Source organism: Haematobia irritans, chromosome 4 (assembly GCF_050003625.1).
Source record: "Haematobia irritans isolate KBUSLIRL chromosome 4, ASM5000362v1, whole genome shotgun sequence".
Taxonomy (NCBI): domain Eukaryota; kingdom Metazoa; phylum Arthropoda; class Insecta; order Diptera; family Muscidae; genus Haematobia; species Haematobia irritans.
In genome coordinates, this window is record NC_134400.1 from 213,242,329 (window position 1) to 213,269,959 (window position 27,631).

A 27,631-nucleotide genomic window follows, 5' to 3' on the forward strand; every position below is an offset into this window, starting at 1 on the left:
TTTTTCTATGAGTGTAGGGATTGAATAAGAATAAAATAATTGTGAGAAAATTTTTAAGTCAAATTAAAAAGAAATAGTCACATAAATTAAGTGAAACAATTTAAATTTGTAAATCATGTCGGCGATTAATGAATTGTTTTATTTATTTCGTGAATGAAGTCCAAAAAATGTTGTTGTTTTTTTCGTATAAAGGAATTTATGCGATATATTACTATGCAATTATAAAAAGCTATATACATTATTAACTATTAATTTTATACAAATAGTTTTTATTCTACGATAGTTTTGCACGAATCTTTACCAATCCATAATATCTTCAAGTCATCACCACTGTCCACATTGTTCTTTTCGAATTCACATTCACCGAAAGCAAGATGTCTAAAAAGATTACCAATAGCTTTAAAAACTTTTATTTCCATTGATGATTAATAAACTTACTCTGTTTCTACGAAATCAACCAACATTTTAATAAATTTATCTGATATAATTTCCTCATCTTGCCTAGGTTTACTTCGAATGGGATAGTGCATAATCAATGACAAATCATCTAAATGGTTAGTACCTAAAAAAAAAAGAATAGAGAAAATCGGGATCATTAATAGAGCAAATCGGGCTTAGACATTGATTTCATTAAACTACACTGAAAAAATATGTTGACCTAATATAAATGTTTATGCTACCTACATTTTTGAACACAAAATTTACAAAATTTTAAGAAAAAAATTATTATATAAGATAACAAAAATCAATTAAAAGATAATCTTGGTTTTATTTTTTTTTCTTTAAATTTAAGACACCAATCTTTGTAAATTGATTTAAAGAAATAATCCTTATATAAAATGAGATATTGAATCTTTGCATTCAAGATTAACAAAATCTTCAATTATAGGCTAAGACTTATTTTGAGGATTTTGTATTTTTGGTTTAGTTTTTAAAACTAAGAAAAGATTTTTTTACATTCAAATGTTGCTAATTTGGATTTAAAAAAAAACAAGAAATCATAAAAAGGCAATACCTATAGTTTGTGGTCCACGAGCACAGAAACTCCAGGGTAATAAAAATATATATAGAACTCTGCAAGATCATCATATTGAAATCACTAGACTTCAGCCGAAAAGGCTTGAAGTAATTTCAAGCGGAACACATTGTTAGTATGGGAAAAAATTCTCAAAGCCTAAGGCAGAACTTTCCAACTTCTAGCCACTCTCACCAAAAATGATCTAGCATACATATTTTTTCCTAATTCAAGGAATAAAAATTTGTGGATTCCTAACCGATCTCGAAAAAATAAACGAACTCCTGAGTAGAATCGACCTGGTATTGGTTATCAATGTATAAAAGAAGGATAAATTGCGGTAATCAACAAAGTTTCTATATGAACAGCCAAGAAAATTCCTCGCAAATTCCGAAATATGAACCCTACGACGTACCTTGTATACAAAACGGATAATCGCATTGACTACACGCTTAACCCTATCTAGGTCCATCCTAATACATCCCGAATAACCCTCTAAACCCTGAAGAACTTGAGACATCATTAGGACATGAGCAGCTATACGTCTGACGGCAAAAGGAAAATATATCCTAGACGCAAACAATGTACGTAAGCAAGACCATATCTTACCAGATAAAGAGTCAATATGATACTTGAAAGAGAGTTCAGTGTCTAGAACAATCCCGAAGCACCTGTGGCGATATACAAACCCAATAGACCCATCTCCCAGAAATAGACTCGGCATTGATGATCTGCAATGCTTCTTACCAAACATTAGGGCCTTGCATTTAGACGAATTGACAGTGAGGTAGTTCTCAGAAGCCCAATCAGCAAAACTTCCAAACAGCAAATTACTTCACTCTCAAGAATGTCAGTATAGCAAGAATTGCCTTTAAATAGTAGAAAAATATCTTCGGCGAACATAAATATTTCACAATTTCTCGAAGAAGTGTATGTTTGAAGGCCAGTCACGTAAAGTATAAAAAGTAATGGCCTAAAAACGGACCATTGGGGAACCCCAAATAGTACCGGGCGGACATTAGATTCACTGCCATTGAAACAGACAAATTGACTTCTACCTTCCAAATATGATTCACAATTATCTTCACTTTTGGTAAGAACAAATTGAAAATCGCGATTGAAAGTGAAATCAATATTCACATTCTGTTTACTTTGATTATCTCTGAACTATCGCTATAGACGTTAGGAAATTAGATACCACTGTGTTTCTGTCATCAGTGACGGAAAGTTTTCTATGCAGGCACGGTTGCCATTCGAGCCATAAATAATCTACCAAAATTTGGAGAAATTTTTACTAAAATTCTACCAAACAAAAATATTTTATTTTACAAAATTTTATTTCTATATAAAATTTAGTCAACATTTTATCTCTTTAGAAAATTTTGTCAAAATTTTATTTATATAGAAAATTTTGTCAAAATTTTATTTCTATAAAAATTTTCTCAAAATTTTATTTCTATAGAAAATTTTGTCAAAATTTTATTTCTATAGAAAATTTTGTCAAAATTTTATTTCTATAGAAAATTTTGTCAAAATTTTATTTCTATTAAAAATTTTTTGTCAAAATTTTATTCCTATACAAAATTTTTGTTAAAATTTTATTTCTATACAAATTTTTGTCAAAATTTTATTTCTATAGAAAATTTTGTCAAAATTTTATTTCTATAGAAAATTTTGTCAAAATTCTATTTCTACACAGAAAAAATTTTCACGAAAATTTTTCCAATTAAAATCTTAATTGATTTTTAAAAAATATTCAATTAAAAATTTAATTGATTCAACAAATTTTTAATTGAAACAAAAATCAATCACACAAATTAATAGTATCAATTAAAATTTTAATTGGATCAATTAATTTTTTAATTGACTGTCAATTAATTTTTTAATTGATACTATCATTTTCGTGATTGAAGAAATTTCAATTAAAAAATTAATTAATTTCGTGATTGAATCAGATTTTTTTTGTGTGTATAGAAAATATTGTCCAAATTTTATTTCTATAGAAAATTTTCCCAAAACTTTATTTCTATAGCAAATTTTGTCAAAATTTTATTTCTATAGAAAATTTTGTCAATATTTTATATAGAAAAATTTGTCAAAATTTTATTTCTATAGAAAATTTTGTCCAAATTTTATTTCTATAGAAAATTTTCCCAACAAATTTTTTCAAAATTTTATTTCTATAGAAAATTTTGTCAAAATAGTATTTTTATAGAAAATTTTGTCAAAATTTTATTTCTATAACAATGTTTCTCAAAATTTTATTTCTTTAGAAAATTTTGTCAAATTTCTATTTCTATAGAAAATTTTGTCCAAATTTTATTTCTATAGAAAATTTTCCCAAAATTTTATTTCTATAGAAAATTTTGTCAAAATTTTATTTCTATAGAAAATTTTGTCAAAATTTAATACTATAGAAATTTTTCTCAAAATTTTATTTCTATAGAAAATTTTGTCAAAATTTAATACTATAGAAATTTTTCTCAAAATTTTATTTCTATAGAAAATTTTGTCAAAATTTTATTTCTATAGAAAATTGTGTCAAAAATTTATTTCTGTAGAAAATTTTGTCAAAATTTTATTTCTATAGATAATTTTGTCAAAATTTAATACAATAGAAATTTTTCTCAAAATTTTATTTCTATAGAAAATTTAGTCAAAATTTTATTTCTATAGACAATTTTGTCAAAATTTTATTTCTATAGAAAATTTTGTCAAAATTTTATTTCTATAGAAAATTTTGTCAAAATTTTATTTCTATAGAAAATTTTCTCAAATATTTATTTCTATAGAAAATTTTATTTCCATAGAAAATTCTCTCAAATATTTAATTCTAAAATTTTTTTCAAAATTTCATTTCTATAGAAAATGTCCAAATTTTTACTGTAACTGTAGGAAACAATCTGATTCCAGCTTTTTCATTAACTGTCCTTACCAAATTCAATATCCGTTCGATTGGAGAGTGTAAAGCCCACATTTCGATCTGCCGGATTATCATAGACATAGCTATAGATGGGCGTACTTGATGTTTGGCTATGTCGCCTTAAAGTTTCCAAAATTCCAATTCTATACAAAATATCCGTGTACAATTCCTGGACTTTCCAATAATTGTTTACTGAAAATTCCGATGGTCCAAGATAAGCTTCTCTCAAAACTGCTGCATACTCTTGGGGTTGATCTACGATATTACATAGGAATAGATTCTCTGGAGCCAAATCTAGCCAGTGTTCATTCAGGTCATATATGAATTCATGGCCAGTTTTAGGATTAATCGCTAAAAGTTCGGCTGCATTGTAACCACCATCTTCTGATGTGTAAGAAACTAGAAATGGAATTTGGCCATATTTTCCTGAGTCAATAATATCCCTGGGATGTTGTGTTAAAAAAGCCGATTGAACTCCTCTATGTTCCACTACAGGACCATATATAGTGAAGGGATTATATCCGATATTTTGGAAATACACTGTACTCGATACTATGTCGTCGGCAGATTTTTGTTGTAGACATTCTTTGATGTTTTCAGTATTGGGGGATGAGGGACATCCCATGATATGGGCTAATTCAAAAGCTTTTGATCGAGCGTTTCTGGTGATGACCCAAGGATTTAAGGCCACACCACTAAAGGCTACAGCTGTTTTTATAATGTCTTCCATATGGGGCTGCAGGACATGTAAATGGGTCGATGCTCCCCCAGCTGAGAAGCCTGTAAGTATTATCTTCTTTGGATCTCCTCCAAAGTGCTTTATTTGCCGATGGATCCATTGTAAAGCCATTTGCTGATCTTTTAAGCCATAGTTTCCTGGAATTATGTCATCTTCGGTACTTAGGAAACCCAAAGGACCAATACGATATTGAATTTTCACCAATATAATGTTGCCATTCGCCATAAGATAATCAGGTTGGGGATCTCTGGCATTGCCAAACATAAAACAACCACCATGTATGAACACCATCACCGGATATTTGCTTTTACCCGTCTTGGGTTTGTAAATATTCAACTGAAGACAATCTTCTACTCCTCGTAGCTTATTTTCACCAACTTGTAGTTGATCCCATTGCATACAGGGTAATGGTTCACGAGTTGCATCGAATATTTCGTTCCACTGGCTATCATAGGGTTGTGGAGTTTCAAATCTTAGCTTTCCCACGGGAGCCTTGGCATAAGGTATTGATTCATAGCTGTAATAGAAACCTCGATCTCTTCCCCGCAATAGACCATTGTGAATTTTAATTAATAGGGGATCCTCTGATAGACTCCATGACACACAAAACAAACCGAACAAAATCGTTGCTCCAACAAAGTGTTTAAATTTCATATTCTCTACTGGCCGATAACTTTTGAATGAATGTTAACCCTGGGGCATTTTGCATTTGTTTATAAAACACGCAAAATTCGTAATAATTTTGACTTTTATTAGGCGTTAATAAATGATTTTGTTTCTTTGTTTGCTTCTGTATAGAGGTCTATTAAGTGTCAACCGGTTCAATGGATTTTTTAAACGTGTAATGATAATTGCAATTGAAGTTTAATATTAAAGCAAATACACGTACGAGGGTTCAATACTAACATATCACAAATGTCCAAGTTTTTCTCTATAGGCTAAACTTTAGATTGTGACCTTCCCTTTGGTATTAATTCTGAGTCAAAGATGAGCCTTCTTCAAAATAAAGAAATTTTTTAATGAGCTATCTGGCTTTAAATCTGGTCTGGATCAAATTAAAAAATTTCAATTGAATTTTCATTCTTTTTTTAGCAGAAAAATGTTTGCTTAATTAAAAAAACTTTAATATAAAGATGTAAATTTTTCACAATACGTCTTAGCCTACCTATACACTGAAAGGAGAGTTTTCTTTTCTCAGGAACGAGAAATGCTAAAATTTTTTCTTTAACAGCAAATAAAGCGTATTAAAGACAATCGTTGAGTCGTTTGTCATCAATTCGGATATATTTGCTCTTAAAGAAAATACTTTAAATTAAAAGGGAATTTCGCTTGTCTGAAATTTCGTTCCAGAGCGAAGTATTTTTTCTTTGGGTGTATTTATCTTAAAGTCAAAAATTCTATACTCGTACTTTTGTTGTTTTTTTTTTAAGAAATATTGTCTTACTTTAAAAACATACGATTTAAATGGAGAGTCATCTTAAATTTCTAGAAAACCATTTTTATAGCAACCATTATGAACTTTCTTCTAATTAATGTTTATTTCTTTTAACGAAATTTGCTCTTAATACTGTGTAAATTTTGTGTCTTAAAATTTTGGTTGCATTATCTTTCATATTAGATCAATAATATAGCAATAATGACGTACACTCTATGTAATATGCCAACCCAAGGCAATGTCCGCCGCCATATTGCCACTTTGATTGTCAGTCAAATTGAAACATTGTTCAACAAGGGGAACATTTAAACTAGAGAAAATCTGGAAATGTATCGATGTATGCTTCGAAATGTGGGGAAATGTGTTACGGTCACGGTTGCCACTCAAGGCAAAAATAATCGACCAAAATTTGAATAAAGTTTTACCAAAAAAAAAACTACCAAATAAAAAAAAACTTATTTTGCAGCTTTTGATCAAATTTTTGTGGTTATTATGAAAATAAATTTTTCTTCGAAAGGAATGATTTATCATTTTATTTTAGAAGTTTATTTATTTATATGTGACTTTATAGAAAATTTATTAAATTTTTTTATAGAAAATTTTCTCAAAATTTCATTTCTATACAATTTTTTTTGGGGGAAATTTTGTCAACATTTTATTTCTATAGAAAATTGCGTCAACATTTTATTTCTATAGAAAATTGCTTCAAAAGTCTATTGATATAGAACATTTTGTCAAAATTATATTTCTATAGAAAATTTTGTCAAAATTTTATTTCTATAGAAAATTTTGTCAAAATTATATTTCTATAGAAAATTTTGTCAAAATTATATTTCTATAGAAAATTTTGTCAAAATTTTATTTCTATAGAAAATTTTGTCAAAATTTTATTGCTTTAGAAAGTTTTGTCAAAATTTTATTTCTATAGAAAATTTTGTCAAAATTTTATTTTTATAGAAAATTTTGTCAAAATTTTATTTATAAAGAAAATTTTGTCAAAATTTTATTTCTATAGAAAATTTTGTCAAAATTTTATTTCTATAGAAAATTTATTTTTTATATATAGAAAATGTAATCAAAATTTTATTTCTATAGAAAATTCTCTCAAATATTTATTTCTATAGAAAATTGAGTAAAATTTTATTTCTATAGAAAATTTAATCAAAATTTTATTTCTATAGAAAATTTAATCAAAATTTTATTTCTATAGAAAATTTTTTAAAAATTCATTTCTATAGAAAATTTAATCAAAACTTTATTTCTATAGAAAATTTTTGAAAAATTCATTTTTATAGAAAATTTAATTTTTTTATTTCTATAGAAAATTTCTTCAAAATTTTATTTCTATAGAAAATTTTTGGAAAATTTTATTTCTATAGAAATTTTTTGCAAAACAAATTCTATAGAAAATTTTGATAAAATTTTATTTCTATAGAAAATTTTGTCAAAATTTTATTTCTCAAGATAATTTTGTCATAATTTTATTCCTAGAGAAATTTTTGTTAAAATATTATTTCTATAGAAATTTTTGTCCAAATTTTATTTCTAAAGATAATTTTGTCAAAATGTAGTTTTATAGACAATTTTGTCAAAATGTTATTTCTATAGAAAATTTTGTCAAAATTTTATTTCTATAGAAAATTTTCTCAAAATTTTATTTCCCAAGATAATTTTGTCAAAATTTTATTCCTAGAGAAATTTTTGTCAAAATATTATTTCTATAGAAAATTTGGTCCAAATTTTATTTCTAAAGATAATTTTGTCAAAATTTAGTTTTATAGACAATCTTGTCAAAATGTTATTTCTATAGAAAATTTTTCAAATTTCCAAATTTTACATATATCTATAGAAGACGTTGTCCAAATTTTATTTCTATAGAAAATTTGTGAAGTACCACTTAGGGGGCGCGGAATATTTTGTAAAATCTACCAAAACAACAAGGATTCTACCAATCTACCATACCAAGTAACAAATCTACCATTTTTTGGTAGAATTCTACCATCACGCACAGAAAAAAAACATGTTTGGACATGGCTGCCGCATCGATTTAATGCTTATCAATAGTATGTAATTGTCGCGAAAACCATGTATTTTGTCTTTGTAAAAATAATTTTCGAGCGGAGAAAAATATATGTTGGTAATAAGCATTTAAATGGTTCTCAAATGTCGCAAACATGTTCTATTATTTAAATGATAGAATTTGAGACCATTACATGGTCGGGAAAATCATGTACCTGACCATTTTGTTTCGAAAAAAAGTATTTTTATAGGTTACGTATAGACATGTCTAGAACCATTACATAGCCATAAAGACCATGTACATTGTTTTCGTGACCATTTAATTTTTTTGCAGCGAAAAAATTTTTATAAAAACATTGAGCAGGTACTAACGATTTTCATTTTGCGCGTCAGTCGTGTGTTGATTGTTTCTTGGAATGGGCGGCGAATACGGAATTACTGTGTTTTGTGTTAATTTATTTATTCAGAAGAGGCACGTGGTTTTATGTGAACACAAAAAAGGAAAGTGTAATTGGAAAAATGTACCTGTTTTTTGTTCTGCATTTTGATATATGGTATAATTTATTTTTAGTTGCAGTTACATTATGTCTGCGTTGGTACATTTGATGGACACGAAGTAAATATGGAATAATTACTTATTGTTGAAATTGAACCAAAATAGAGTGTGTACAAATATGTGATGTTTGCTTGCACGACATTATAAATACAAACAAACAGTGACTTGGTTTATAAATAAATAAAAACAAATAAATTAAGTTAATTTTGTGTTTTCTTTTCTCAAGTGGCGTCCTTTTTTCGACGACGAAAAAAGTTTTTTTCATAAAGATCAAAACGTTTTAGGTTGTGACCATGTTCTTTTAACGGGAAGAAAAACATTTTTGACGAATACCATAACATTTTAGATCGTGACCATTGTCTTTTAATGGAAACAAAATTCCTTTTTTTCAATATAATAACATTTTAGATGAGGACAATTTTATTTTTCTTAGAACCATGGTCACTGAGCCAACATGGTTGCTGGTGAAAATGTTACATGGCTCCTATCATATTATTTTGCTCTTCGAATATGATTGTGACAATCATGTTTCTTCTCTGCGTGATTCTGTGGCAACCGTGGTTGCGGTTCGTAAGAATAATTGAAGTTAGTCTTACCATCAATTATGAGGATCATTTATTATGTGTGTGAAGATAAATACGTATTTAAAACCCTAGACACAAACCAATTGTAATAGATTAGGGTAAAAACATTTTGGGATTTTTTCGAAAAACTGATTTTTTGGAAAAACTACTGGGAATTTAAAATTAAAATTTCGCAGGAACAATGCCAGGGGAACACCCTACATAACGGTTTATTTATTTTGGAAATACATTAACCACCGCAAGAGATATGTGGTGGGACATTTGGCAATGGGAGGGGAATCATATCTCTGGAACGGGATATCCTGCCAGGACTACTTATGCGGCAGTGTATAGTCCTATGAAATACCTATCGAACAAGGTATAGCATATATCAAGATTTGATTTTTAAGACACCAAATACGCTCTTTTAATTTCTGTATTTATTATCCTAAATTTCTGGAGGGGATCAGTGGCCATATCTCAGGAACGAAGCTACCCTCTGACCTAAAATTTATGACAAATTAATGTGCTTGTAACACCCTTCAATCAGAGGGTAAACATTTGTTGAAGCGATATTTCAGAACTATGAATTACCTATGAATTTTCGGAGGGGAGGAATGCGTCCAGGAGGAGTGGGGTAAATCCTGCCGACATAGCTCCCACACAAATCCATACTCCTAAAGACGCCTTTTCGAACAAAAGAAACAGCGAATCAAGAATTGATTTTGGGATTGCTCCAGCTCCTCATCAATATGACCCTTTTTCAGACCAAAAAATACAAAACTGAATAGAAGCAAAGCAGAAAAATTTCGAACCAGATGCTTGGCCAGGAGCAGTGCTAATATCGATGGAACGGGATCTCCTTCCGACATGGCATAAAAACCATTATAAAGCTCCAAGAAACACCTATACGGATTGATGTCACTTTATTCCAGAATTGATTTTGGTATACCCAGATACGCCTGTTCAAATGTGGCCCATTTCATAGCAGATTCTGGCCGGGAGCAGTGGCCATATCTTTGGAACTAATTATCCTGCCGACAAAGGATGACCACTGTTGTATAGTACTAGGAACCTACTTTCCGGAATGGTGTCACTTTATTCCAGAATTGATTTCGGTATACCCAGATACGCCTGTTCAAATGTGGCCCATTTCATAGCAGATTCTGGCCGGAAGCAGTGGCCATATCTTTGGAACGAATTATCCTGCCGACAAGGGATGACCACTGTTGTATAGTCCTAGGAACCTACTTTCCGGAATGGTGTCACTTTATCCCAGAATTGATTTCGGTATACCCAGATACGCCTGTTCAAATGTGGCCCATTTCATAGCAGATTCTGGCCGGGAGCAGTGGCCATATCTTTGGAACGAATTATCCTGCCGACAAGGGATGACCACTGTTGTATAGTCCTAGGAACCTACTTTCCGGAATGGTATCACTTTATTCCAGAATTGATTTCGGTATACCCAAATACGCCTGTTCAATAGTGGTAAATTTCATAGCAGAATCTGGCCGGGAGCAGTGGCCATATCTTCGGAACGAATTATCCTGCCGACAAGGGATGACCACTGTTGTATAGTCCTAGGAACCTACTTTCCGCAATGGTGTCACTTTATTCCAGAATTGATTTCGGTATACCCAGATACGCCTGTTCAAATGTGGCCCATTTCATAGCAGATTCTGGCCGGGAGCAGTGGCCATATCTTTGGAACGAATTATCCTGCCGACAAGGGATGACCACTGTTGTATAGTCCTAGGAACCTACTTTCCGGAATGGTGTCACTTTATCCCAGAATTGATTTCGGTATACCCAAATACGCCTGTTCAATAGTGGTAAATTTCATAGCAGAATCTGGCCGGGAGCAGTGGCCATATCATCGGAACGAATTATCCTGCCGACACGAGATGACCAATTTTGTACAGTGCTAGGAAGCTACTTTCCGGAATGGTATCACTTTATTCCAGAATTGATTTCGGTATACCCAAATACGCCTGTTCAATAGTGGTAAATTTCATAGCAGAATCTGGCCGGGAGCAGTGGCCATATCTTCGGAACGAATTATCCTGCCGACACGAGATGACCACTGTTGGACAGTGCTAGGAAGCTACTTTCCGGAATGGTGTCACTTTATTGCAGAATTGATTTCGGTATACCCAAATACGCCTTTTCAAAAGTGGTCAATTTCATAGCAGAATCTGGCCGGGAGCAGTGGCCATATCTTTCGAATGAAATATCCTGCCGACACGAGACGACCACTGTTGTACAGTGCTAGGAACCTACTTTCCGGAATGGTGTCACTTTATTCCAGAATTGATTTCGGTATACCCAGATACGCCTGTTCAAATGTGGCCCATTTCATAGCAGATTCTGGCCGGGAGCAGTGGCCATATCTTTGGAACGAATTATCCTGCCGACAAGGGATGACCAGTGTTGTATAGTCCTAGGAACCTACTTTCCGGAATGGTGTCACTTTATCCCAGAATTGATTTCGGTATACCCAGATACGCCTGTTCAAATGTGGCCCATTTCATAGCAGATTCTGGCCGGGAGCAGTGGCCATATCTTTGGAACGAATTATCCTGCCGACAAGGGATGACCACTGTTGTATAGTCCTAGGAACCTACTTTCCGGGATGGTATCACTTTATTCCAGAATTGATTTCGGTATACCCAAATACGCCTGTTCAATAGTGGTAAATTTCATAGCAGAATCTGGCCGGGAGCAGTGGCCATATCTTCGGAACGAATTATCCTGCCGACATGAAATAACCACTGTTGTATAGTACTAGGAAGCTGCTTTCCGGAATGGTGTCAATTTGTTCCAGAATTGATTTTGGTATACCCAAATACGCCTGGTCAAATTTGGAATCAATTGTAATAGATTAGGGTAAGAAAAAAAAATTTTTTTGTGTTTGCAAAAAAGTGGCTTTAAAGAAAAACTATTTTGAATTTAAAGTAAAATTTTGCAAAAACAGTGCCGCCTATATAGCAATTTTGTTCTTTCTTAAATATATTGACTACAACTAAAGTAGTGGTGTAAGACATTTGGCAACGGACGTATAAAAAAACTCCGAAACTCTTTTCCGGATTAATGTAACATTATTTCCAAATCAAAGTTGGTGTATGCAGATGCTTTACACTTTTTCCTAAATTTTATTATTAGTGTTTAAAATAAAAATAAATTCGAATAAAATTTTATCAAAAGTAAGCCAACCTTGATTTGAACCTGCATACTTAAATAAACCTTGATTCCAACTCACTCATCAACGAGTTAGGCCACTGCCTTGACGATAATCTGCGCAACGAAACTTTCCTATGACGTAATTCCAGGTTTTGTCTTTAATTAAATACAGGTAGACCTCAACATACATAGTTTCTGTAAGATGTCTACATTTCAATTACGCCATTTTGGTTAATGCTGAGGCTTACCTGTTTCAGTTGCTTTAACAGAGTCAAGAGGGTTACCAACTCCGAAAATTAATGACAATTAATTAATGAAAAATGAAAAACCTCTGTAGAAAGTTGGTATAATCTCCACACCCAGGAAATGTCATTAGAAGTAAATTGCACAAGTAATGAATTTTTATGAAACCCTTTGCTATATTGGGTTTCATAAAAACTACCACCAAACAAGTCGTGGTTTTGCACCTACTGTAAGTTTTTATTGTTATGATTCTTTAATGCTGAGAAAACTTTCGAAGATTGATATTTACCATAAGTAGTGAATTTAGTTGTTTTCCACAAATATCAGCACTGGAACCCAAATTTTTTGTTGCTGTGCATTCAAGAGATTTCTTGGTGCTAAGCAAAGATTGACTAAATTTATTTAATATTTTTTTTTATCTAATATATTGTTAAAATTCAAAATTTTAAGTAAAATTTTAAAAAAAATTTTCGTTAAGTTTGTAATTAAGTTTTTAAGGTATCTAGCGTACGATGAGTAGCGTAAACTTAAGGTAATACTATAATTAAAATGAAGATGTAAACTTAGTTTATTTAGACTTAGTTTGTTGTTAACTATTTGCGTAATACAATTTTTTGCTATACAGTGTAATTCATATAATCTTTATACGTGATGCAATTCACATCTCATTCACAATTTGTGTGAATGAGATGCTCTTTGGGTTAAATATAAATATAATTTTAACAAATTTTAAATTCAAGAATATTATAAAATCGCTCAATGGCAACACTATGCCGCACGTGCAATGAGGGAGCAAAGAGAAAATGTATGCTTACCCTTTTAAAGCGCAAGAGAACCAATGTCGTAACACCGTTACTATTTCAATTTTTAAGGAAATGAGTGAAACCCCAATACACACATATAAGAGATCGTTATCATTTCTTGTAGTCGTTTAGTTGAGCTATTCGCTAAAGTATTCAGTGGAGTTAGGATGGTCTAGTAGGTTAAGCGTTTGGCGTATTTTTCTTTATTCAACAGATGCGAGTTCGAGTCCACGTTTGATTGACTGTGACACGTTTTTATTTATTTTGATTACTGTATTGTTTTTTTTTTTACTAAAAAATTCATTTCATCGACTCAGAATTTCCCCACAACCAAGAATGTATAAATACACTCTATGGTGTCTGAAACCAATATTTTAATGCATTACAAACGGATTGACGAATTTAGTATACCCCCATCCTATGATGGAGGGTTTAAAAAATATGTATATACACATATAATGTATAAATATAGTCAAAAGTGGGCTCGAACACCTAACCCTTGAACAAAATTAGATTGTACCGAACGCTCAACCTATTCGGCTATGCCAATCATTTGAACTATGTGGCGAATAACTCAACTAAACGATATACCACTACAATTGCAAGTGTTAGTTCACGCTCAAGTATGTGTGTTTGCGTTTCCACCCCAAAATCCATTTCTCAAAAATTGAAATAGTAACGGGATTAAGTTATTTGGTTCTCTTTGGTTTTTAAAGAGTTAAATGGGTATTTTCTATTTGCTCTCACGTTAAATGTTGTAGTATTGCCAATGTTCTTTTTAATATACACCATAATATTTATTAGATTTATCGAGTTAAATTACAATAGAAATGCGGACATGATTTCAAGAAAAAAACTTATTATTAAATGAATTGCAATGAATTTGGTGCACGTAGGTCACTCGAAAATAAAGTGGTTGCAATTATATTTTTTGGTTTATAAAGTAAGAATGCCTACACTAAAAACAGTGAACGCACCATGACATTAAAGTCAACTTAACTTTATTTTAGTTCATGAAAATTATTATGTTTTAGTTTAAATTTCCCCAATATGAGAAAATTATTTAAATTTAATAATTTTTGTGTGCATGTAGATGAACTACAAAAGAAGAACAAGTTACACAAATGAAAGATTTCGTATTTTTCAGAAAAAAGTTTAAAATTTCCTAAAATTTGTAAATTTTGCTAAAAATGTACAATGAATTTCTGGAACATGTCGAAAATTATTTACTTATTTTTGTCATATCGTATTTTGTAGATGAAGCATCCTATTCAACTTTTTGTCTTAAATAAATTTATGTATATGAAATTTATGTACAATGAAAAGACTGTCAGAACAAACACTTAAACGCATATTCTTATGTATTCGTTATATCTTATTAAGTATTCAAAAAATCAAATTTTGGATACATAAGATACATTTACGGTTTCGAATATTTAAACTGTTGCTGAAAGATGATTTTTATTGATCTAAAAAAAAGTTGTGACATTTCAATAAGTGAAGAGGTAACACTGGTGCACTTGCTAGCGTGTTTGGAAAAACTATAAAACTATTCTTTGATGTAAAAGTTTACATTGAAAAAAGTTTACATTACTTAATAAAGCGCTAAAACGTACAAAAAATATATACGTTGACAACACATCGAGAGAATATTCACTTTAATTGTAACCGTCGAGGCGATTAATTAAGTACCATATCATTAAAATTTTTGTGAATATAAAATGAAGCTGTGCGAATATAAGAAAGTTACAGTATTTTTTGCAAAATTATTTTGTATAAAAGTGAAAGACAAAGACGAGTTAATGAATTGGAAGAAAAGTGGTTTATTTGATATATTCTTCAAGTGTGTGGAAAAATTGAAAGGACTATTTCCACGAAACTTAATAGCTGATAATAAAAGCCAACGCAAACGCGTATCAAATATTTTCAGAGAAACGGTATGGAAAATTCAAGAAAAAATTGTGTTCGACTGTATAAAGTAATGTAGAAAACCTTAGAGTAAAAAAAAAAAAAAACAGTTGAGATATTGACGACACTCTGAAAAAAACGTTAAATTAAGTACTATTATTGATTTTGTTAGTTTTAATTATCGATTAAGGGAATTTTGTCTTAAAACGTTCTAAAGTGCCCAATGCAGTGCGGTATGGACTACACACAAAAAACAGTGAACCCACCAGAAAAGAAAATTTTCGTTAATATTATAAAAATTAGGTTAATTTAAAAAATTTTAACTAAACTGTATTACAAACGCAGATGTCACGCCGATTTAACAAAAATAAGTAAATAGTTTTCGCCAAATTCAAAAAAATTTATTAGACATAATTATTTTCTTTCACTTGTTAAAGAAAATTTCGTAGTTTGAAGGAAACAATGGAGTTAAAAATTGCAAAAATGTCTTTATTGCCATATAAAGTTCAAGATGGACGCATTATTGGTAAAATTTACAAATTGTAAGAAATTTGAAGCATTTTGTGGGAGACACGAATTTACTAAATATTTATGCTTCATGATTTTGTCCTGATTTAGTTAAGTTAAATAACATATGCAAAAAAATATTAAAATCAAGCAATATTTCTCAAAACATAATAAATTCATGAACTAAAATGGAATTAAATTGGCTTTAGTGACATATAGGGTTCACTTTTGTTTTGTTTGTAAGTGACCGTAAATATATATATGTCAGAAATTCAACGAAATTTGGCCTATATTTTCATTAACTTCTTACACAGCTAAAAACCGTGTCATTAATTCAATCGGCAAATTAATTGATCCAATTAATTTTTGAATTGAGATTGCTTCAATCACGAAAATGATAGTATCAATCACAAAATTAATTAGAAATAAAAAATAAACATGATTAAAAACTTAATTTTTTAGACACTTTCAATTAATTTTTTCAGTTCAATTTGTTTTTAAATTTTAATAAAAATTTGTTTGAGTGTGAAAAGTTTAACTGATTTTTTAAATGAGGCAATCAAGTATTTATTGTGTTATTGTTAATTTATGTACAATTATTTTCCATTTAGATTAAATAATTTTCTTGTATTTTTACAAGAGTTTATACTTTCTTATGAGTTTTCCGAGTAGAATAATTGTTGGATTTCCCTGTAGATTTGAATAGATTTAAATAGTATGAAACTAATTATTTCAGAATAAAATTTTCAATAGTTTTCTTATTTAAAATGTTGTTACTTATTTAATTAAAATGTTAATTAAGATAAGTAAAAATATAAAAATTTAATTTTTCATTTTCTTAATTTACTTTTTAATTTCATTAAAAAGATAATTGTATTAGTTAATTTTTCAACTGATTACGTTTTCAACTTCACTTACCTTTATATTGGAAACATTTTTGTTATATTTTTTCTGGGTATTCTATATTAGGAAGTTATTTCGATAAAAAGTAACTATCTTTTATGAATTCACTTAAAATAATCTTACAAAACTTCAAATTTTTAAAAAATAGACTTAACCATTTTAAATGTAGATCGAATTTTTACACAAAGTTGTAAGAACTAAAATTTTAAAATATTGACTCGATCAATTTTTTCTTTTAGATCCTTCATGAACTAACATTTCAAAATGTTCAAAATGAATTTGAAAATTGGTCGAAAACTTTCGAGGGTGGAAACACAATTTATTATTCAATTTTAGCCATTTTGAATGAAACGGAAGTTAATCGTTTCTCTAAGAGTATAGATACCGAAGAAAAATTTCCGAAAATTAAAACAGATGGCAACACCTCACTCGAAGATTCGATAACTTCCAACAAATTCAATAACTCCGTTGCCAAATGTTCAACTAAACTTGAAAATGACGTAGATGTTATTGAGTTGACTGAAAATTCGGACAAACTTCAAGAGGAGTATGAATTCAATAAAAAATATATTGTAATATATAATATGCGAAAATTTGAAGCAAAAGAAGATCACATGTCAAAAATATTGGAGTTCAACATGAAAGAATGCGACGAAAATTTCAAATTTGGTAGCTTAACTTTGGATTCCAAAGCAATGTACTTATATGACATACTCAAAAAAGATATAAGTTTGGAGCATATACCATGCTATTTAAACATAGTTTCCAGAGGGTGGTCGCTAAATAACGAAAAACTAAGAATATATGCAAAATGCATTTATTTCCAAAATGGATGCAAGCAATACAGAGCTTTTGTTCACCTTGGTAAAAAACCATATAAAGCAGAAATATTTTCTGATGGAAAATCTACTACGCATCCAACAGAAAACTTAAAAATACCACAATGTACTGGCATAAGTCGTAAAAGAGCTAAATACGAATTACGTAGAAAATTTCCGTCAGTTTGGAGAGATCAGAAATATTTCAAAGCTCTGACTACAGGGGCGCCGATATTAAATATCCCAACCAGCGACGTATGCCGTAAAATGCGCAGTGAAGAGAAGCGCTCTCGCGATAGATCGGATGATCCCTTTATAGATTTATACCTAATGAGGCGGCATAAAGGTTGGCATGATTACATTCAAAAAATTAGCGACCCCCAAGAAATATTTTTGTTCACAAAGGAACAGATATTACTCGTACAGAAGTTGTTGCATTTCAGCAGAAATACGCTATTTATGGACGGAACTGGAAGCATAATCCAGAAATGGGACAAGAATTCCAAAAGGGTATTTTTATACAGTATTGTTATGCACGTACGTTTTAAGGAAACGGAAACAGGCATGCTCTTCCCCATTGCTGAGGCTTTTCTTTCAAGCTATTATGCCAGCGACATCAAAAGATTTTTAGTACATCTGAAAGAATATTGCTTCCAGAACAAAATAAAATGGCCTCTTGCAAAACGTGTATGTGTAGACTTCAGTTGGGCATTAATTAATGCCATCATTGCTACGTTTAACAAACAATTGTCTATAGTAGAGTATTTGATAGAAGTATACAATGTCTGTCACGGCAAAGAATCGCAGATCGACTTTACATATGTGCAGATATGTAACTCCCACATGAGTCGAATTTTCGTAAAAGATATTGAGACGCACTATGAGGATGAAGCAACCGTGGCATTTTTGAAATGGCAGTTCTTCTATGCACAAAACATAAGCGAAATTGACATATTTTGGAGGTGGCTCAAACTTATGTTTGTTTTGCTAAAAAATGAAATTTATAATGAGGAAGTAAATTCTGCAAGACAAAATATAAGAGATTTGACAAATAAAAGCACCGAATCTAAGAACATACTTCTGAATGAAACAGAAATTGAAGGAGACCATTACCATCAGCAAGGTACCCATTACAAAGACAGTCCTTTCTACAGCAAGGGTTTGGAGATATTTTCGTTGACTAAAATTAATGAAGAACTCGACGGCAAAAAAAATAAATTTTTTAGTCAAAAATTCGCTGAATTATTGCTAACAAAATATACTGCATACTGCCCTCTTTGGACAAACGTAATAGGAGCATTAGTTGAAGAAAATGAAAGAACTGCAATTTCAAATGCTCCGGTTGAAAGTTATTTTAACCGTATTAAAAACATTAACCAGAATGGTGACCGCTTTGTTCGTCCAAACGAATACGTACGTAACTCCTACAAATACATTTTTTCGAAAATTTCGGAGATAAAATTGCGAATTAAATTCGGCAGTCCTCGTGGAAATAGAAAAAAAGACAAATCAGAATTTCCGGAACTAATAGAAGATCAATGGAAGAGGACTCCTAAAAAGGTAAAGATGAATATAAACACAATGAACATGTACACACAAAGAATGTATAAAAAGCTACCATCTAATTTAGCAGGCAAAAATTATTATATGTTAAATTTTAAATATATTTACGAAAAAAATTATACAAAATTAAAAAACAGTCACATATACGAAATAATGCTAAACGAATTTGATCACATTAATCCACCAAAGCATATGTTTAATAATGTGATAGATATTTATATAAATATTCTCATTTATGAATGTAAATCAAAGGTTTATAGTCTTTTAACTCAAGAAGGAAGAGCGTTTTTCCATGATCACCAAAACAATAATATCACAATACCATTTGACACCTACGATAAAATTTTAATACCCATCCATTTCAAAAATCACTATACAATAGCGTTTTTGAATGTTAAAAACAAAGAATTTTCATATGTTGACCCCATGTATCAATGTGCAGATAAAGATAAATACTTTTTTTTCGATATTTAAGAAGAAAACTTCAAAACGTAAATGACAAATCAAAGAACTGACACACGATACTCAACAAGATACCTATAATTGTGGTGTTCATATATTACAATTTGCCGAATGTTTTATTAATGATAAAAAAATGATAAACTTAGAATATCCTAATAGCTACAGAACTAAAATTAAGGACAAATTAATTTTAAAAAGTTTAGATATGAGTGGAATTTGTCTGCAATGTGGAGGAAAAATTATACACATGGATTATAAATGTCGGCAATGCACTCGATATATTTGTGAAAGATGTTTTGACTATCATTATAAGGGGAATTCACTTGATTTATGTCTGTTTTGTTCCAATGATTGTACGAACGAAATATGTTAATTAGTCACATGAATTTGTAGATAGTAGAAGTATATTTCACATATATATAAACACAAAATATGTGTAATGAAAATTACTTCCATATAATTTTATATAGGATGAAAATGAATATGATTTAATTTTTATCAACAGCAATATACAGAAAAATATATTTAATATTTTGTTTATTGACTAAGTATATATACTATTAATAATAAATGTAATTGAACGCTTTACTGAGGTATTTCTCTTCGTTTTTGTATAATGTATATAATTAAAACAAAACAAAAATTAACCAAGGATATATTAAAAATTAAATCATTTACACCTGTTTCTTTATTTTATCTCAATAACACGACTTGTTTAGTGGTTTCTGGTTTCATAAAATTTCATTATTTGTGCATAAAGATGTAATTTCGGATCTCAGTTATGTACTACTAATGACATGTCTTGTGTGTGGAGATTATACCAACTTTCTACAGAGGTTTTCGAGCGACATTAATTTTCGGAGTTGGTCACCCTTATTAGTTGACTCTGTTAGCGCAACTAAAACAGGTGAGCCTCAGCATTAACCAACATCGCGTAATTGAAGTGTAGGCATCTTAGAGAAACTATGTATGTTGAGGTCTACCCGTGTTTACTTAAAGACAAAACCTGGAATTACGTCATAGGAAAGTTTCGCTGCGCAGATTATCGTCGAGGGGGTGGCCTAACTCGTTGATGAGTGAGTTGAATTCAAGGTTTATTTAAGTATCCAGGTTCAAATCACGGTTCGCTTACTTTTAATAAAATTTTATTTGAATTTATTTTTATTTTAAACACTAATAATAAAATTTAGAAAATGGTGTAAAGCATCTGCATACACCAACTTTGACTTTGAAATAATGTTACATTAATCCGGAAAAGAGTTTCGGAGTTTTTTTATACGTCCGTTGCCAAATGTCTTACACCACTACTTTAGTTGTAGTCAATATATTTAAGAAAGAACAAAATTGCTATATAGGCGGCACTGTTTTTGCAAAATTTTACTTTAAATTCAAAATAGTTTTTCTTTAAAGCCACTTTTTTGCAAACACAAAAAATATTTTTTTCTTACCCTAATCTATTACAATTGATTCCAAATTTGACCAGGCGTATTTGGGTATACCAAAATCAATTCTGGAACAAATTGACACCATTCCGGAAAGCAGCTTCCTAGTACTATACAACAGTGGTTATTTCATGTCGGCAGGATAATTCGTTCCGAAGATATGGCCACTGCTCCCGGCCAGATTCTGCTATGAAATTTACCACTATTGAACAGGCGTATTTGGGTATACCGAAATCAATTCTGGAATAAAGTGATACCATCCCGGAAAGTAGGTTCCTAGGACTATACAACAGTGGTCATCCCTTGTCGGCAGGATAATTCGTTCCAAAGATATGGCCACTGCTCCCGGCCAGAATCTGCTATGAAATTGGCCACTATTGAACAGGCGTATTTGGGTATACCGAAATCAATTCTGGAATAAAGTGATACCATCCCGGAAAGTAGGTTCCTAGGACTATAGAACAGTGGTCATCCCTTGTCGGCAGGATAATTCGTTCCAAAGATATGGCCACTGCTCCCGGCCAGAATCTGCTATGAAATGGGCCACATTTGAACAGGCGTATCTGGGTATACCGAAATCAATTCTGGGATAAAGTGACACCATTCCGGAAAGTAGGTTCCTAGGACTATACAACACTGGTCATCCCTTGTCGGCAGGATAATTCGTTCCAAAGATATGGCCACTGCTCCCGGCCAGAATCTGCTATGAAATGGGCCACATTTGAACAGGCGTATCTGGGTATACCGAAATCAATTCTGGAATAAAGTGACACCATTCCGGAAAGTAGGTTCCTAGCACTGTACAACAGTGTTCGTCTCGTGTCGGCAGGATATTTCATTCGAAAGATATGGCCACTGCTCCCGGCCAGATTCTGCTATGAAATTGACCACTTTTGAAAAGGCGTATTTGGGTATACCGAAATCAATTCTGCAATAAAGTGACACCATTCCGGAAAGTAGCTTCCTAGCACTGTCCAACAGTGGTCATCTCGTGTCGGCAGGATAATTCGTTCCGAAGATATGGCCACTGCTCCCGGCCAGATTCTGCTATGAAATTTACCACTATTGAACAGGCGTATTTGGGTATACCGAAATCAATTCTGGAATAAAGTGATACCATCCCGGAAAGTAGGTTCCTAGGACTATACAACAGTGGTCATCCCTTGTCGGCAGGATAATTCGTTCCGAAGATATGGCCACTGCTCCCGGCCAGATTCTGCTATGAAATTTACCACTATTGAACAGGCGTATTTGGGTATACCGAAATCAATTCTGGAATAAAGTGATACCATCCCGGAAAGTAGGTTCCTAGGACTATACAACAGTGGTCATCCCTTGTCGGCAGGATAATTCGTTCCAAAGATATGGCCACTGCTCCCGGCCAGAATCTGCTATGAAATGGGCCACATTTGAACAGGCGTATCTGGGTATACCGAAATCAATTCTGGGATAAAGTGACACCATTCCGGAAAGTAGGTTCCTAGGACTATACAACAGTGGTCATCCCTTGTCGGCAGGATAATTCGTTCCAAAGATATGGCCACTGCTCCCGGCAAGAATCTGCTATGAAATGGGCCACATTTGAACAGGCGTATCTGGGTATACCGAAATCAATTCTGGAATAAAGTGACACCATTCCGGAAAGTAGGTTCCTAGGACTATACAACAGTGGTCATCCCTTGTCGGCAGGATAATTCGTTCCGAAGATATAGCCACTGCTCCCGGCCAGATTCTGCTATGAAATTTACCACTATTGAACAGGCGTATTTGGGTATACCGAAATCAATTCTGGAATAAAGTGATACCATCCCGGAAAGTAGGTTCCTAGGACTATACAACAGTGGTCATCCCTTGTCGGCAGGATAATTCGTTCCAAAGATATGGCCACTGCTCCCGGCCAGAATCTGCTATGAAATGGGCCACATTTGAACAGGCGTATCTGGGTATACCGAAATCAATTCTGGGATAAAGTGACACCATTCCGGAAAGTAGGTTCCTAGGACTATACAACAGTGGTCATCCCTTGTCGGCAGGATAATTCGTTCCAAAGATATGGCCACTGCTCCCGGCCAGAATCTGCTATGAAATGGGCCACATTTGAACAGGCGTATCTGGGTATACCGAAATCAATTCTGGAATAAAGTGACACCATTCCGGAAAGTAGGTTCCTAGGACTATACAACAGTGGTCATCCCTTGTCGGCAGGATAATTCGTTCCAAAGATATGGCCACTGCTCCCGGCCAGAATCTGCTATGAAATGGGCCACATTTGAACAGGCGTATCTGGGTATACCAAAATCAATTCTGGAATAAAGTGACATCAATCCGTATAGGTGTTTCTTGGAGCTTTATAATGGTTTTTATGCCATGTCGGAAGGAGATCCCGTTCCATCGATATTAGCACTGCTCCTGGCCAAGCATCTGGTGCGAAATTTTTCTGCTTTGCTTCTATTCAGTTTTGTATTTTTTGGTCTGAAAAAGGGTCATATTGATGAGGAGCTGGAGCAATCCCAAAATCAATTCTTGATTCGCTGTTTCTTTTGTTCGAAAAGGCGTCTTTAGGAGTATGGATTTGTGTGGGAGCTATGTCGGCAGGATGTACCCCACTCCTCCTGGACGCATTCCTCCCCTCCGAAAATTCATAGGTAAAATAACCAATATTGGAGGAACAATTTTGGAGTTCTGAAATATCGCTTCAACAAATGTTTACCCTCTGATTGAAGGGTGTTACAAGCACATTAATTTGTCATAAATTTTAGGTCAGAGGGTAGCTTCGTTCCTGAGATATGGCCACTGATCCCCTCCAGAAATTTAGGATAATAAATACAGAAATTAAAAGAGCGTATTTGGTGTCTTAAAAATCAAATCTTGATATATGCTATACCTTGTTCGATAGGTATTTCATAGGACTATACACTGCCGCATAAGTAGTCCTGGCAGGATATCCCGTTCCAGAGATATGATTCCCCTCCCATTGCCAAATGTCCCACCACATATCTCTTGCGGTGGTTAATGTATTTCCAAAATAAATAAACCGTTATGTAGGGTGTTCCCCTGGCATTGTTCCTGCGAAATTTTAATTTTAAATTCCCAGTAGTTTTTCCAAAAAATCAGTTTTTCGAAAAAATCCCAAAATGTTTTTACCCTAATCTATTACAATTGGTTTGTGTCTAGGGTTTTAAATACGTATTTATCTTCACACACATTCATTTATTTCGATACTTTTCTGTCATAAATTTAAAATAGATTGAATATTTCAAAATTGTTGGTATACAACCATTTTATTTTGAATTTTTATTTTTATTTGTCACAATTGTCAATTAGACATTGGCGTAGCCAGCAATATTCTCGTAAGGGGTAAAAGCTACAATGTGTGCTCATTGTGAAAATACCTCAAAAAGAGAAACAATTAATTCGTGTAGAGGGAAGAAACCAGAATATTTAATTCAATGATATATAATTATAGTTTGAAGAAATACTACATGGTATTCGGTACACCCAAAGAAATTTGTTAGTAGGCACAGCAGAAAAGTCTGCTAAAACAGCAGAAAGTCTGCTGAAAAAGGGACAGCAGTCACTGTTTGCAGAAATAGCAAACATTTCCTGCTATTTTTTTAAGCTCGACTACCCTAAATCATGTTTTATTTTGGCTGAAACAAATAAAAATATCAACTTAGGAGCTATCCTAACATAATTAAAACAATATTTTATGAAAATCTATACTAATTAATTAAAAATCTGAATATTTATCGATTTGAGGCATAACAGCAAACGAAATGTTTGCTGATCGTATTTATGAGCTTGTAAGTATGTTACAGTGCAAAAATATACCAAAAATTACTTTTGGTTCTTAAATATGCTTTGGGGAAAAATTTATAACTTAAAAATTTTATAATTTATTGTTCATTAGGCCCTGAAGTACAAAAATATAACAGCAGACATCGACTGCTGTTATTTGCAGACTTTTTTCTATGAGTGTAGAGGGAGATGGCAAACCCATAAAACCCCTTTAGCTACGGCTATGTCATTAAGCAAATACCGACAATCAAAGTTCTGCGCAAATGAAAAAATTGTGATCACCTGATAGCATGAAACTACCTTACAAATTATGCCTTGAAGCCGACCGTAAATTTAAAAGGTAAGTATCCCAATTTTTATGAACAGTTTTTTTGTTTTATTAAACTAATAGTCTTTCATATTAGGACAATATACCGTGAGCAAAAAAAGTCATGGTACCTCATATGATTTAAAAAGTCAATGATCTCAATTTCTCGAAACACGCTTATTGATAATTTTCTATTTGCCAGAAGTTTTTACAAAACCATCATTATATGGCGAATTGTTTAGTGTAGTAATTCGTTTCCGCTACATACACTGAAAAAAATATTGTCGTGAGGTCAAAGATTTCATGTCTTTAAAATACTACTGCAAATTTTTCTTAGCATAGAAGACGCATTTCTCTAAAATAAAGTTATTTTCCTTGTCCAAAAGTCGATAAACTTTTCAATGAAGTCATATTGTCCTTATAATTAAGTGATTTGACTTAAAAATGGGTATCTTGACATGAAAGAAAAAATTTATAGGCTAAGGTCAACTTGACTTTAATAATTCAGAAAAATTCTTTAAATTTAATGAAATTGTCTTTAAATTTGTTGTCTTTTTGCATCTTGACTACAAAGCAAAAAATCGTTCAAATATAGGACATGTTTTTCCAAACTTTATTTTAAAGAAGTTTTTTACTTCAAACATAGCATAATTTCTACTGGAAGTCGAGTCCTAATTTGGAAAATAAAGTTGCCGTTAACTCGTTTTTAAAGGACTTTGATAGCATATGAAGAAAAGCTGAGAAAGCGAAAAATTAAAATTTGCTTCCTAGAAGCAAGTACACAAAACCTAAATTTAAACGAGAATTGTGTCTTAAAAGTATCCTTACTTGTATTCTCCGCTTCTTTGGCTCGGAATCAATACTAAATTTTTTAAAGTAAAGACAAAATCTTCGGAACCGAGTATGCTTTTTTTTCAGTGTAGGATCTCCATTATATTGTAGGATTGATTGATGGCAACCCATAAGGTCCATAACATAGTATATGGACCTTAACTTTTACTGTCCACTGTAAATCGACTTACCAAATTGAATGTCCTCCCTCTGGGTCATATAATAACCAATACATTGATCGGCAGGATTATCATAGACATAACCATATACCGGAACATTGGAATGTTGACTATGTAATTTTAAAGTCTCCAAAATACCATCTCTAAACAAAACATCTGTATATATTTCCTGAACTTTCAAATAATTCTCCACTGACATTTTGCTATCATCAAGATATTTTTCTCTCAGCGTCTGGGCATATTCCACTGGATGTTCTTTGATATTTCGCAAAAATAGATTGGAAGCAGACAATTCGGCCCATTTATCATTTAGATCGTAGATATATTCTTTGCCTGTTTTAGGATTAATCTGCAAAAGCTCCACGGCATTGTAGCCACCATCTTCAGCAGTGTAGGATGCCAAATATGGTATGTGACTATAATTTCCCGATTTGATTATATCCTTAGGATGTTGTGTTATAAATGTTTGTGCAGCCTTTGGATCTTCGACCACAGGACCAAATGTAGTGAAGGGATTATAACCCCAATTTTGAAAATATTTTACACTGTACACAATATCTTTGGCAGGTTTTTGTTGAAGACATTTCTTGATTTCTTGGGTATTCTTGGTGTGGGGACATTTTAGTAGTTCGGCCATTTTGAAAGTATCCGAACGGGCATGTTTCTGTACAACCCAAGGATTCAAGGAGACTCCACTGAAAGATACTGCCGTCTTTACCATATCCTTTGTTTGAGGATTTAAAACATGCAAATGGGTCGAAGCTCCCCCAGCAGAGAAGCCAGTAAGCATGATTTTCTTTGGATCTCCACCAAAGTTGCCTATATTCTCATAGACCCATTTCAAAGCTAATTGCTGATCTTTAAGACCAAAATTTCCGGTAATATTCTCATCTTGGGCACTCAAGAAACCCAAAGGACCCAAACGATAGACAACTTTAACCAATATGATATTGCCACTCTCCATAAGATAGTCCGGTTGATAGAAATTCACATCGCCGAACATAAAACAGCCTCCATGGATATAAACCATTACCGGATAATTCGTTTTACCCGTCTTGGGTTTGTAGATATTCAACGTCAGGCAATCCTCAATACCAGTAACTTTGTCATCTCCTTCTTGGAATTGGTCCCATTGCATACAGGGTTTAGGTTCAATACTGGCATCAAATTCCTTAGTCCATTTTTGTTTGTACGCTTGAGGTGCTTCAAATCTTAATTCTCCTATGGGTGCCTCAGCATAGGGTATAGATTCAAAACTATAGTATAGTCCATTATCTTTGCCTCTTAAGAGGCCATTCGGAATTTCAATCAAAAGAGGATCTTCACTTTTACCCCTCCAAACACTATAAGCCCCAATCAAAATCGATCCCAAGACAAAAAGTTTAAATTTCATTTTCCGACCTTACCCACCGAATGTTAGTAAACGAATGAAAT

The 27,631-nt window shown here is 32.2% G+C and overlaps 1 protein-coding gene across 2 annotated transcripts; it reads right to left on the reverse strand.

Moving 5' to 3' along the window:
- Positions 1–105: 105 nt before the first annotated feature.
- LOC142233901 (esterase-5B-like) lies at positions 106–27,631 on the reverse strand. 2 transcript variants are annotated; one of them, XM_075304963.1, is made up of 3 exons: positions 26,210–27,631; positions 439–562; positions 106–378 (listed from the first exon to the last, which is right to left on the reverse strand). In XM_075304963.1, exons 1-3 carry the CDS (start codon positions 27,588–27,590, stop codon positions 270–272), a joined length of 1,614 nt encoding a protein of 537 aa, XP_075161078.1. In that variant the 5' UTR covers positions 27,591–27,631; the 3' UTR covers positions 106–269. The 2 variants fall into 2 exon arrangements, with proteins under 2 accessions (XP_075161078.1, XP_075161079.1); XM_075304964.1 differs by lacking the exon at positions 26,210–27,631 and adding an exon at positions 3,951–5,516.

Coding starts and splice junctions, on each gene's coding strand:
- LOC142233901 (XM_075304963.1), bottom strand. CDS start 27,590: ATGAAATTTAAACTTTTTGTCTTGGGATCGATTTTGATTGGGGCTTAT. Junction 563..26,209: donor GAGGGAGGACATTCAATTTG/GTAAGTCGATTT, acceptor TTTTTTTTTTAG/GTACTAACCATTTAGATGAT. Junction 379..438: donor GTTGATTTCGTAGAAACAGA/GTAAGTTTATTA, acceptor TAATCTTTTTAG/ACATCTTGCTTTCGGTGAAT.